Below are 13906 nucleotides of genomic sequence, written 5' to 3' on the forward strand. Positions count from 1 at the left end.
GCAGCGGCACAAAGTTTCCCAGCAGGTCACAGCTGGCTGCCTGTCTGTTAGGGAGGGAGTTACATCACACAGAGAGACGACCAGCCTGATCTGCCACTTCAGATCTATCAGCCAGAGAAAGCGCAGGAGGGACGGAGAGACAGACATAGACAGAAAGAGAGGGAGAGAGCTTTGAAGTACAGCACTCTGTGATTCGGGCTGATGAAACCACTGCTGGACAGACTGAAAGATGTTGGCCTTGTGGATAGGCGACTGTCACCCTTGTGTTTGTGTGTGCGTCTGCTTTTTTGTCGCATCTGATAAATAATTTATGAGTTATTTAAGGGATAAAGTGGGATTTTTTTCCTCTTGCACTCTCCACTTCAGCTTTTATTCTATGTGTCTATCTCATAACCTGTCAGAGAGTCTGAGCACCCAAATACTAAAAATCCCTCTCAAGACCTTCTGGTATGGGGTATTGGAGCACACAGTCCACTTTAAGAGGCCATCAGCGACCTTTGTATGTAACCTCTCTCTCTCTCTCTCTATTCCTTTCTCCCCTGTCCTCCCTTACTTACCCTCATTTCCTGCTGTTCCAGGCGGAGCAGCAAGGAGATTGTGTGTGTGACCCCTGCGGGTCTAGTCCCAGGCACCACCCCGGTCATGGTGGACATCAACTCTGCTGAGCTGAGGAACCCAGAGGTCAAGTTCAACTACACAGAAGATCCCACCATTCTCAAGATCGAGCCTGACTGGAGTATTGCCAGGTGAGGACACAATCCTTCCCCACACCTCATTTAGGACCAAATATGAACCTTCTGTTTTGAGTAGAAGCTATCTTAAAAATAAGACTGCACGATTAATCATTTCCCAATGTTGCATACATCTCAGTGATTCACACTGACTAATTCAGAGGAATGGTTTGAAAACTGAGCAATACTGGCATAAAATGGTGTATTTTTCACGTTCTACTGCACCACATAGCTCACTCCATTAGCTATTATTGTGATGCATCAGCATGTCGTATGATTATTTCGTTATCTGTAATATACATCAACACGGTGTTTGATCTATGATTCTGCTTGATGTACAGTAGAACACATACAGACGCATCGATACATTATTAATCCCTGGTGGTGGTTGTGCCATACATTCAAGGAGCATAGCCAACTAAAGTGAAATATGAACTCTATGTAAAAGGTGATAAATATATTATTCTGCTAACAGGGTCTCGAAGAAATAACCAACTAAACATTCCTCTCCATTTTCACACTTGTCTTGCTTTTCAAAGGCATATTATTTATTCTGTTTATCTTTATGTTTCAAAAGTAAAGCTTTGAGAGCTGGAACAGCGGTAAAGGAGGCTCCTGAAGCAGTGCACTGCTAGTTGATGAGCTGCAGCAGAGATGTATCTTTAAATATTACTTGACTTATTGAAATGAGACTACATAGCCACAGGAAGATTTCCTGTGCAAACACAAGCTGTGTTTTGGAGGGGGAAAAAAAAAGAAGCTTGGAGCTTCCAAGTGCTAATGGGCTCACTAGCATGACCTAGAAACTCCTCTACTCCTCTGCTCAGAAATGAAGCCAGCACTTCACAAACACACACACACACACACACACACACAGTTGACTGTCTCATTTACTTCAAAATTACAGTTCCAGGAACATGTCATATGTTATTTCCTGAGTTTTATTGTTGTTATTCTATTTTCCATTTACTTAAAATTTTAAAATACAAGCTGGTATTTAAATAATGGACAGCTCCCAAATTATAGCTACGAGTGTAGTCCATATAAAAAGTAAAGGTCAAACAAAAAAAACAACTCTACTTGCAAGTTGCTTGTCACAACTCTGTTGCTCTGTGATCTTTAAAAGAAACGCTGTTCTCCTTCTCTTCATCTTTGACTGCTTTAAAGTATATAGTTTCACGTCTCGGGACAGCCCACATTAGATTTTTTCACTAGACACATTGTCTGGTGAGACATTTTAATAATCTGCAACTCCATCGTCGCTGGGGGTTGAGGTGAAAATGGGAGCTTTAAAACTCTGGAGGGAGACAAAGTCTATCATCATGCGAAAGAGGTGTGAGTAGATGGGAAGTCTCATCTGGAATGGGATGAATGAGAGGTTGAGGGGTAGGCAAGGGGAAACAGGAATGAAAGTGTTGGCTCCAGCCTTGGGGGGAACTAACCTCGGTGCTCCGCTTGTGTTTGGTCTTTCACTCAGCACTCCCAGAGGAGGCGGCGCGTGGTTCTCCAGGCCAATCACGCTTTTATTTACCGAGCTATTTTGTCGCCGCATTCCCTTTGGTGACCCTTTTGTCGGGGCGATTTCAAACGGCGCTGAGCCTCCCTTGTCCAAAACACAAATCAGACATGACTTAGACTTGTTCACCTCCCTTCGGGAAGAGGTTTTCAGCAAACAACACCGACACATAGCACTGACAAGATTGTTTATGAAGTGTAGTACAGTTCACACCATATAGTGTTCACTGTATGTGTGCAGTAGGATTCTTATCCCCTTGCAGACTACCAGTGTGGAATGTTGCCATACATTGATACAAAGCTGATTTTTACAGATTTTGAGCTAGTGCATGTTCACAATTACCTCTACGTATCAACTGCTCTATGTTCTGCTATTCTACCAATGAAGAAGTAACTTGGTGTAAATCTCCTAAACCCCTTTTGTTTGCTTGGTTTTCTTTCTGTTTTTGTTTTATCTGTCGCCCTTCCTTAAGCCTCTCAAAAGCCCTATGTCCTCTCTCACCTCAGTCCCTCTATCTCTGTAGTTCTACCCAGGACCACTTTTACTTTAAGGCCTTGGACTGGCCTCACCTCCCGCCTTCAGATACCAGCTTCTCTAATTCCACTAAGGAATGGGTGTAATGATTAGTCGAGTAGATCACCTGAGCTGCCACTGCTCAGAGAAAAAACACCAGAGCCACTAAAATGGCTGGTAGAAGAACAATCTTACAAGGCTTTATAACACTTGATACACATAATAATGCATAATCTGCTCTTGAGTTTGAGATTGTTTTTTGGTGTACCGTTGCCTGAATGAAACCTAGCAATATATTTGGTGCCATACATTGGTGCCAGTTCAGACACACAGTGGCACTATACTATTTTAGGCTGTATGCTAACTTATTTAGCTGCTGTCAGAACACCTCACATCAGATAAAGTTCAGCGTCTCAGGCCAGCAGAGGCTGTCGAGAAGGCAGTGTGGGGGGATAGGACTCTTACCCATATTACCCATGCCTCTGCTGGTCGGCGTCACAAAGACCTGAATAGGTCACAGGTGTAAAGGTTACAGAACATGTCAGATCACTGACAGAGGTACTGAAAAATACAGCAGTGCAACTTTAATACACTCTGAAAATATCTCCCCTGACTTTCGAGAGGTGCTGAGGAGAGGCCAAAAGCTTCAGCTTTCAGGAGTAATGCTACTGTACATATTCGCTTATTCTTCCCTTCAGCCTCCATATCGGTTTAAAGAAGCTTTTAACATTCATGCAAGGGCTTTAGCATTACTATCATTACCTGAAAATGGGCTTCCATGAATAAGCAGGCGAAAGGCTACAGCAGGAGCGAGCATTAATGGTGAATCGCCAACTGGAGGGCCCTCTCGGCTCCCACAGAGAACAGATTTATTAACATTTATCTCTACTGATAGGCGTGCTGAATAGTGTAGGCTATTAGACCCTCCAAGAAAAAAAAGGAACAGCAGGAGATGTATGAATATGTGACACACAAGTGCACGTAGAATTGTTTTTATTTTCCCAAGTACCATTGTATAATTGTATTTGTCTTGATTTTTTCTGCAGTAACTCTTTTCTCTTTTTTAGTGGAGGAACCATGTTGACCATTACTGGAACCAATCTGGCCACCATCAAGGAGCCCAAAATGAGAGCCAAGTATGGAGCTGCCAAGTCAGAGAATGTAAGTGTTCGGACCCAGACACCCGCACACAGTTTGTATTGACAAAACAAAAACAAAAGCAGTGACTTGACTTGGCAAGTGAGTCGGAGTGAGACCAATATAGACACACAGGTGTGTGTGTCTCTCTCTCTCTCTCTGCTGTCTCCCTGCTGTCTCCCTTTCTATGAAAAAAAAAAAAAGATTTCCAGACGATACACACACTCCTGGGACACAGACACAGACGCACACACCTGACCCGTTGGTCAACCAGCCAAGGGCCCATTTTCTGTTTGTTTTTGATGTTGAATTTCCTTTTAGCAGTTTAACCTTTGAAATGTCAACCAGCAATAAAGCAGCTCTGGCAAATCCCCCTCTCTTCACCTAGCACCACGGGGCTTAGCTAACCTTTCTCCCACTCCCGCTTTAGCTGAAAGTAAAAATATATCTTGTCCCCCTCTCTGCAGTCATTTTTATTTTACTTGGTTAATGTTTCTATTGACCTATAAACACAGTTTAGCTCTGTGACTGGTGTGGTTTTACACTCCTTTTGTGTGTTAGTATGTGACATATTGAACAAAATGTAAGGCTATAACATGCTGTGAAACTCTTCAAAAGTCTCTTTAGCCGTGCTGAGTTATCGGTAACAGCTACTGGCTGACCTCTTCTCGTTCTCTGTGTCATTACAGTCTCATTTGTTCTTCGGTGACTGATTTAAGTGTCGAACCCCACAGGGGATTTCCAGATGATATCAACACTGATTACAACACTGATGTTATTAAGCCAGCCTCTTCCTCATTATGTCATTATGGAGACATTTAATCACTCATATCATATAACCCTGTTTCAGCCATCGTATATATTGGTGATTATGTATTAGTTAACATGATGTTTTCCGTAAGAATATTAAAATGCACCGTTTTTTTACATTTCTTGCCAACACTGCAAACCATTTAAAGGTAGAAAGGTTAAAGTTTAACATATTTTCTCCCCTTTTCTCATTCATTCCTTCCTGTTTTCTTTTTTCCCCTACCCCTTTTTCTCCACTGCACTTGTCCTTTCTCTGTGTATCTCTAGAACTGCACGGTTGTCAACAACACCATGATGGTGTGTCTGGCACCCTCTGTGGCCGGATCCGACAAAGGCTTCTCGGAGGCGGGCAGCAGTCCTGATGAGATCGGCTTTATCATGGATGACGTGCGCTCTGTACTGGTGGTAAATGAGACTTTCAGCTACCACCCAGACCCCGTGTTCGAACCTTTGAGCCCCTCGGGCATGCTGGAGCTGAAGCCCACCTCCCCACTCATACTCAAGGTAAATTGCCTCCAGCCTGTGCTCTCAGCATTGATCTGTTTTGGCCTTGTCTCTATCTGGCTTTGCTCTGCATCCATCACATCCTTTCTCTTTTTATTTCTCTCTTCTCTTCACTTTTTTGTTTTCAGCTTCCCTTCTCATGTCTTCTTCCCGTCTCTCTCTCTTTCTCCTCTCTTTGTTTCTTCCCAAAAATCTTTTCTGTCTTGTTTTTTCCTACTTACTACTTCTTGCATCACTTTTCTCTTTTATTTTTGCTGTCGGTCCTCTCATTTCACATAGTGGACCATGCTTGGGGCGGGAGGGCTTCTTATGTCTGAGTGAATGTCTGGATGGAGTTGGTGGTGGTTGTGCATCAAAGCTTTTTTTCGAAGGTTAGTCTGTAAAAGTGTGGAACAAATGAAAGAAATGTGTTAAAGCACACTTAAGGCTTAAGGACAAAAGAAGGTTAGCTAAGTGTTTGCACTCAGTTTACACACTAGAAGAGCAGTAATAGCAGACTGCAGCGTTCCAGTAATATTGAGAATTGTCAGCAACATTAAAAGCTCAATCTTACAACTAGTTATTTTGGAAAATGCTGCAGCGACCTCCCAGACAGCATCCAACACAACTGATAAGACGCTGACAGGCATTTGAAATGATTTGCCAGACATTCCTGTACAGACACTTCACTTCCTCCTTCCTCTTGCTTTGAGAGCTTTTCTTTCAACACCGCCGTCTTTCAGATGTGCCTCAACCTTGAAAGATGTTATTTCTTCGCCTGCTGTCTCCAATAGGGTTAGGAGACCTTTAAGGAAAAGAAGTCACTTCTTAAACGCTCCGTTTAAAATCAGGTGCAAAGGAAAGTAATGTTTATAAAGTGGACCCACGCGTAGCTATGCCACCTGCTCAGATTTCTATCCGATAACTTCTGAAGAGAGACTTCATAGCCATGTTTACTCTAAGCCATAGAGGCAGTATGCATTTGAATCCAGAGCACATTTATAAAGGCTTTGCCCCACCCACCCACGCTGTCTTTTGTCATTTCACCTCTCCCCTTGAACTTCAAAGCCTCAGGAGTGAGAGAGAAGATTATCATGCAATTTCATGGAAAACGAGCCTTTTTTCTCTCTCGGCCAATCAGGGTGGAGTTTTGGAAATGAAGAATCACGCCTCTCTCCCCTGTAACTTTAAATATAATTCTGTAATGAAAAGCTCTGATTGCCCCACCGTGCTCCGGGTAAAGAATTTCAGAAATAAGCAGCACAGAAACGGCATCCTATTAAATAATTGCGGAGAAATTAGACGTTCATTGAGATTTTCCAGCAATTAATTCCTCCCACTCTGCAAAGCATAGTGAGTTAGGATGCAGAGGGGTGGATAGAGGTGGCAGAGGAGAGGAGAGGGATTTATGTAGAATTTATTTATTGTACTCCCCAACACCCGTACGCAACCAACACAACATTTTTACATGTATGAGCCCTTAGCCACCAGATCTGGATCAAATAATCTAATTGACTAAATTTTGTCAAATCTTTAACTCAAGGAATATCATAGACTTGGTTGTTTGTTGTGAAAAGCAGAATGTGTTCAGTTTCAATTCAGTCAGTTCAGTGCAGCATTTCTGTCATTGAATTATGTTTAACAGAAGGAAAAAACTCTGTTGAAGTCATGATCCATGATTTTGTTTGCGGACAGTTTACCTGAAAGTTTGGTCAGTTTCCGTGAGAGGTATTTTCTGGCAGTATTAAGCAGAAGCCCTGTTGCTATGGTTACCTGCAGTTTGAAGTACCTTGCACACTGATTAGAGCTGTGGCTGAACTGTTGAGAAACAACTGTCAACCAATCTGAAACAAGATTTCTTTTGACATCATAAATGTCAAAGTTGGAATGAATCATTTTGCATTTATCATTATTTCTCTATTTCTGCACACCACCTCAGACTTAGTCCTTATGTAACTAACCGATGCATGATGTGTGTGTCTGTTTCCAGGGCCGTAACCTAATTCCTGCAGCCCCAGGAAACGCTAAGCTGAACTACACGGTGCTGATCGGGGAGACGCCCTGCGTTCTCACCCTGTCTGAGAGCCAGCTGCTGTGCGAATGGCCCAACCTGACCGGAGAACACAAAGTCACAGTGAGCAAAACTTTCATACTTTCTACATTACTGTTGCTGAGTATTTGCCCATCATGTGATGTGTCTTTCTTCATTATATTCACTTGATTTGTCACACACGCAGCAAAGCCATGGTACCATCCAGGGTTAAGGGGTTTGGATACAGCCATACAAAACCTGAAAATGAGCACCATTCCTAAATTACATTTTTCTATCTTAAGTACCTGTATTTTATCATTCCTCTTGATTTTATTTCTTGCCACCTCAGGAGCAACTGCATTTCACATTTCTTTCAGTCTCTCAGCCCGTCTCTATCTGTTTGCACTGTTTCCGCTGTTCTATTCATCCTCCTTCTTTATGTCAATCCACTTCCTGCCTTTTCATTCATTCATCTCATTCTTTCTTCCCCATCCATCAGACCTAAATCTCTTCAATTACTCTAGATTTCTCTTCCCCATTCATATAGCTGCACGCACACGGATACACACATCCCGTCTCTTATACTGTTTGGCGGTGTTTGGGACTGTATTTATGTCTTAGAGGCTTTTGATCGGTCTCGTTTGTCTGGCATCCTCCTTGGGATTTCAACAGTATTGATATTCAATAGAGACCAAAAATGGCTAGTGGGCGTGAGAGGTCTGTGTCTATTTTTACCCTCCTCCATTTGGTATTTCATAGACGTAAGCCATTTAAAGATGGAATTGAAGGGAAAAAAAGATTTGAGGGGGGAGGGACAACCCGACATTTTCAACAAGCCAGAACTGTTTTGATGTGATATGGTTGAAAGTCATATGGGTGAGTGCGAATGCTTGTATGTGTTTTACCGGTTCCAAAGACAGCCCTGGAGCACAGATGTTTCCTCCCCCAACTCAGATATAAAGGGTTTTGAGGAGTTTTGGCCTCCACTTGGCCCAACTCGGCACAGTTTGGTTTGCCAGTATAAATGCAATGTGGGATTTAGCATTGGCACCTTGCATATTTTTTAATCACTATGCTATAGTGGTTGTGGATCGGTGTAATTCTAAAATTACCATCATGTGGAACTGTAGCTCTTGTAGATAAAATTTAAAAATGCCAAAATAAGGTTTCTGTATGATTTTCACATCATACATAGCACACAGCTCTAATGTTGTTAGCAGCAGCTAATTTATTTTCTGCTAAACAAACAACAGAGTGTAAGTTTTTTGTTTGTGTCCGTCTACTAGGTGCGTGTTGGTGGCTTTGAATACTCACCGGGGACCTTGCAGATCTACTCAGACAGCCTGCTCACCCTGCCTGCCATCATCGGTATCGGAGGTGGCGGCGGCCTCCTCCTGCTGGTTATCATTGCGGTACTGATCGCTTACAAGAGGAAGTCGCGGGATGCCGACCGCACCCTCAAACGGCTGCAACTGCAGATGGACAACCTGGAGTCCAGGGTGGCCCTTGAGTGCAAGGAAGGTGAGTTTGGGCACAATCTGGTTATAAGAGGGTTGTGACTCTACCTCAAAAGGTACTTTCATAATGCCTGTGTTCTCCTAGCTTCATTTCATCTTTCTCCCCAAATACCTCCCATGTCCCCAAATAGCTTTCTGTAAATCTCTCCCTCGCTGCAGCTTACTTCAGAAGCTGCACAACTCCCATTCAGTAGTCCTATCCATTTTGCTCTATACCTTCTCCTTCACTCTCTATTTCTCCCTCCCTCTTACTGCCAACTGTCCCCCTGCTGTTAGGTGGCAGCGGTGTGTGTGTGCATGGATGTTGGTGTGTTTCCAGAGGAGTACTTTGATCTGAGCCAGCCACCAGATGTTGGCTCTCCACCCCATGAGAGAGCCGCCTGGCTGGCCTCACTACCATCCACACTGAGAGAGGGAGGGAGAGATGGAGGTTAGATAGATACAGGGCACAGAGGTGGGGAAGTGAGGGATAGTAAGGAGGGAGGGGTTTGGCAACGACTGAAGTGGTGGTGGTGGGGGGGGGGGGGGGGGGGGGGTTAGAGAGAGGGACTTGCGCAGCAGTACATTAGCATATATTCATTTGGCAGGAGACAGCATTGATCCAGTGAGAGCCTACTGATGCTGCTACTGGTTTGTCTGGCAAGAGAGAGAGAGAAGCAGATGGGGAGAAAGAGAAGGAGAATACTGATAACCATGATCAGCAGAATACATTTGCTTTAGAGATCACTTCACTTGTTGCACTGCTATAATAAACCTAAAATATAACGGTAACAGTAAGTTTACTATAATTATTAGTAGGGGCTTGCAAAGATGATCTGCAGGTTTGGGTTTACATCAGAATAAAGTGTGCACTTCAATAAAGATGGAGTTGGTCAGAATTAATGTAACAATAGCTTCAAAAGGGCTTGTTCCCACACTTGCTATAATGTACCTCGTCTTTTGTTAGACCGTCTTTGAGATTGACACAGCTGTACAGGTAGTTATAAATGAATTTACAGAAATCATACTAGTCAGTTGTTATTGACTAGTTAGGCAAACATTAAAGGAACTATTCCCCCTCCCAACAAATCTTAACCTATCCTAACATGAACACAATGTTAAGCTGAAGGAATAATTTAAAGTGAAATAGAAATATAGTCTGATGGTAAATGCCCATGTCTTTCAAATTCCACGCCCCTAGATTATAACAAGGCACAATGTCTAAGATTTGGCCAGAATTTTGGTTTAACACATTTAAAAAATTAACTAACATGATCAACGGGAGGTGAAGAAGTAACAGTTCTGACGTCATGTCAAAGACGAGCATGCTAACCCACTAGCCCGGGCCCGTCCTGTGTTGTAGCACCACTTACCTCTAGAGGCGATAGTGAGTCACTGTTGTGTCCAGTGTGCCCCTAGTCCAACATGAAATGACGAAGTAACCTTCATTGCTCAAGGTTAGCTCTAAATGCTGCCACACGAGCTGCTCTCCCTGGCGCTCCCCGACCTCTGGTTCCTCCGATATGTCTTTTCTACGTTTTTTGTCTCCTGCCACCACTTGAACATTCCTGTCCCTGACTGGGCAGACTGGGAATGAAATCGTCGCCAACATTCTTAACACTAACTGAAGAAAACAGCGTAGTAGTTACATAGTCTGCTAACTAACTGAGCAATGATAGTGCACTATTTGTTCGGTGCTAACATTGAAACGTTGCTGTTGGTAAGATTTAACCTTGCTAAGTAGCAGAATAAATTATTTACAAAGGTACCCTGTCTTAACTGGATCACTAGAAGGAGAATATCTTGACGACGCCATAGCACAGATTTACTGTAAACATGGAGGTAGAGGGGGAGGAGGAGGGTGGAAGTAGGTGAAATGCTGCCCCCTATCTGTTTTTAGCCCGTGGCCAGGAATTACACATTGTACCTTTAACTGCTCTGCTCAGGGGATGGCTCTGCGTGTTTTTGTTTTTTCTAAGAGTTTGTGCACTTCACACCACTCCTCCTGACACTCAAGTCTTCAGGTCCTGCTCTTTTGCAACTACCTGCAATCACACACACGCAAACTCACACAGTAGTTCAAACAGTGATTGGCTGGGTGAGTCCAGGTGCCCTGACCCTGTCTGTCCCCTGCTGTCACCACTGTCTGGAAGACGACAACAGGATGGATGGAAGGAGGGGGACGGAGTGAGGGAGATAAATAAGGTGTACAACTTGGGAAAGGAGAAAAGAAGGAGAGGTGGGCACTGAAGAAGAGATGGATAGGAAGATTATGAGAGAGAGGTAAAAACTATAAGAGAGGCAGATAGTACTAGAGAAAGAACTTAAAAATGTAGAGAGAGAAGGATGTTGGATATGAAGATATCGGGAGGCGAAGGGAGAAAGATGACGCTAGATTAATATTTGGTTGCAGAAGGGGATGGGTGGACAAATAGCAGGACCACATGGACTGAAAAGAAAGGAAGTGATTGGAATAGAAGGAAGGTAAGGGTTGGATAGCAGGAAGGTGGAGTGAACCACTTAGATTTCTTTTCAAGAAAGAGAAATGTAGCAGACAAGCAAAACAACTGACTTTAAATACAGATGAAAGAAAAGAGATGGAGAAAAGAGATGGGGCAGGGTAGCAAAAAAGAGGCCAATTAGAGATGCAGAGAGAGATGGATGGCACGAGGGAACCGGCAAGAGAAAAAAAAACTGAACGATGGAGGGATATAGCAGAGGAGAGGCAACCACAAGGGAGAGAGAGGTGACCTCTAAGATGTTACTTTGAAGGAAAGAAAGAGGGAGAAAAAGAGAGATAGGATGAGAGGGATAGGGTGACACGAGCCATCTGTTAGTCTGGGCTCCGGTTCGTTATTTGTTTAGGTTGTGTATCCATGTGTTGGTGTATTTTGGATGACGCTAAAGGGCACACACACACACACACATACACACGTGCGCGCACGCACACACACAGTCGCATTAATAAAACCATATAGCTGTATATTTTCTCCTCAAGGGAGTTTTATATTTATAAAATAGAATTAAGGCAGTCCGTTGAAAGCATTAGCTCCTGTATATGCACTGTTGTATGTGATGGGAGTGAGAAAATGGATGTGATCCCATTTGTTCCCTCTAGATGTGACTTGCGAAGCCACTGGAGTATACAGAACAGGGTCAGAACACACACACGCGCATTCGCTGGGAATGGAAAATGTGTAAAAACATTGACACATGCACTCACATAAATCATCTGGGCACTAGGTTATGTGTTCAGCTGTGGGGCAAGACAGGAAAAGTGTGAGGTGGCAGCGTGTAATGTGTGTGTACTCACAGTGCTCATGTTCCTGTGTGCAATTCCATCCTGAACTCCCCTCCAGCCACCAAGTACCACAACACTTTCCTCTATCCTCCCTCTCCTCCTTCCTTCCATCTTTCCCTCTGCCCTCAGCAAAGAGCGATCACATAATGCTGCTTTTCACTGCTACACCTCCTCACGCCTCCACTTGTCCCTCAGTTTCACTTGTGTTGCAATTTTTTCCTCTAAAACATGCTGTTGCTGAGAATCAGATTGAGGATTCATTGAGGCATGAATAGTCAGTGTTAACATAAATACTGGCTCTGGCATTTGAAGTTTGAAGTCTGTGGCCAGAGCTTTTCCATTCATTCTTCTCATTTGCACTTTAATGTTTGAAGTCTTAATTTACAAATGCTTCCCCATCTTCTGGGAAGAAAAATAATCACTTGAGAACATAACTTAAAAATTGTGTTTTAGCCGGTAATGACCACTTTTAATTCCCAACTTCTGCATCCAAATGAATGTTTCTTTGCTTCTTACTTTTGCCAGTTAAATTTCAAACAATAGTGTTTCAGTCTGTTCTCCAAGAAAATGTTTACTTATAGAAGCAGTGGTTTGTTTGGGATAAATACATACTAGAGCAAGTAAAACAGGCCTTGTCTTTTCTAGTGTTTTGTGTTGGGCCGCTGCTGTCAGAACGCCAAACTGAAGACTGATTATTACCTAAGGTGTCACCAAAAAGAAATCAACCTTGAAGATTATAACTGTAAAAAAAAAAAAAGATATGTCATTCGAGTTCAATTCCAGTCTGCATCCTCAGAAATCTGTTTTGTCACCTGAAACAAAAATTGAAACTTATTGTAAGACAACTTTCATGATATCTTTGTGACCATTCTTTTGTCATTTGTGCAGCCTTTGCGGAGCTGCAGACAGACATCCATGAACTCACTCAGGAGCTGGACGGAGCAGGAATCCCCTTCCTGGACTACCGCACCTACGCCATGAGGGTCCTCTTTCCTGGGATAGAGGACCACCCTGTTCTCAAGGAGATGGAGGTACGGGTCAGTAGTGAGCGCTCCACACACACAAACACACACTGAATGAATGAAAGTTGTTCTGTGTGTGTATGTGTTAGGTATATAATTAGAAGTGGTCTATTTGAAGAAGACATTTTAAGCAAGGACAAAGAAACAACATTTTGCATTTGAGTGTTGAGTGTTTTATTTTTTTTACTCAGAAAGTGTGTGTGCTTGGAAGAAAAAGTGTAAATGAAGTGAAGAATCTTGTTCTGCAAGTTTTCCAGATTAAAAGTTGTGCTGTCTAAAATCGATGATTCGCCATGAAACAGGAAGTTGTTATAACTTCAGTATACATGCTCACATCTGCACCAAAGTTAACATGTATAACAAGAGAACACATCTATATGCCAATATTCACTCAAAGTCATAGCGCCACCTGCTGGCAACAGGAAATGACGCTGTTATATACTACTACTCCTAGCAGGTTGGACATATCAGCTTTAACACATTGGTGAAGCCATGTTGTAAAACTTGTGAGTCTGTAGTTGATGGTGTGGCGGTGGCATGGCTGCAAAGTTAAGCTCTTCGCCATGACACAGGAAATTGTTGTAACTTGAATGTACATGATCAAATCTGTACCAAATTTTACACGTTTGATAAGAATCCCGCCCTGAGCACATGTACACGACAACATTCACCCATATGCATAGCGCCATATGGAACTGACATTCAACGAAACAACCCCCGTGGCACATTTTACCTACATGTACAAAATTTCTGTGGTACATGTATCATGTAACATGTATCAAAAAAAGCCTCTTGGAGCGATGGCCTGAACCCAACAGGAAGTCAGCCATTTTGAATTTAACAGTCATTTTTGGATGATTTATAC

General features: G+C 43.0%; 1 protein-coding gene across 5 annotated transcripts in view; it reads left to right on the forward strand.

Annotated features, from left to right (window-relative positions):
- The window catches only part of plxna1b (plexin A1b), a 191664-nt gene that overhangs the window by 157222 nt on the left and 20536 nt on the right, over positions 1-13906 (forward strand). For 3 of the 5 annotated variants that reach the window (XM_038695462.1, XM_038695465.1, XM_038695463.1), the window contains exons 16-21: positions 579-746; positions 3828-3921; positions 4975-5211; positions 7181-7324; positions 8509-8743; positions 12908-13056. In XM_038695462.1, the coding sequence (XP_038551390.1) occupies positions 579-746; positions 3828-3921; positions 4975-5211; positions 7181-7324; positions 8509-8743; positions 12908-13056 (1027 nt within the window). The remainder of the gene's footprint in view (positions 1-578; positions 747-3827; positions 3922-4974; positions 5212-7180; positions 7325-8508; positions 8744-12907; positions 13057-13906) is intronic. The other 2 variants (XM_038695464.1, XM_038695467.1) reach the window with 1 other exon arrangement.

Source organism: Micropterus salmoides, unplaced genomic scaffold (assembly GCF_014851395.1).
Source record: "Micropterus salmoides isolate LMB-PRFRI ecotype aquatic unplaced genomic scaffold, ASM1485139v1 Ms_hic_scaffold_4, whole genome shotgun sequence".
Lineage (NCBI taxonomy): Eukaryota > Metazoa > Chordata > Actinopteri > Centrarchiformes > Centrarchidae > Micropterus > Micropterus salmoides.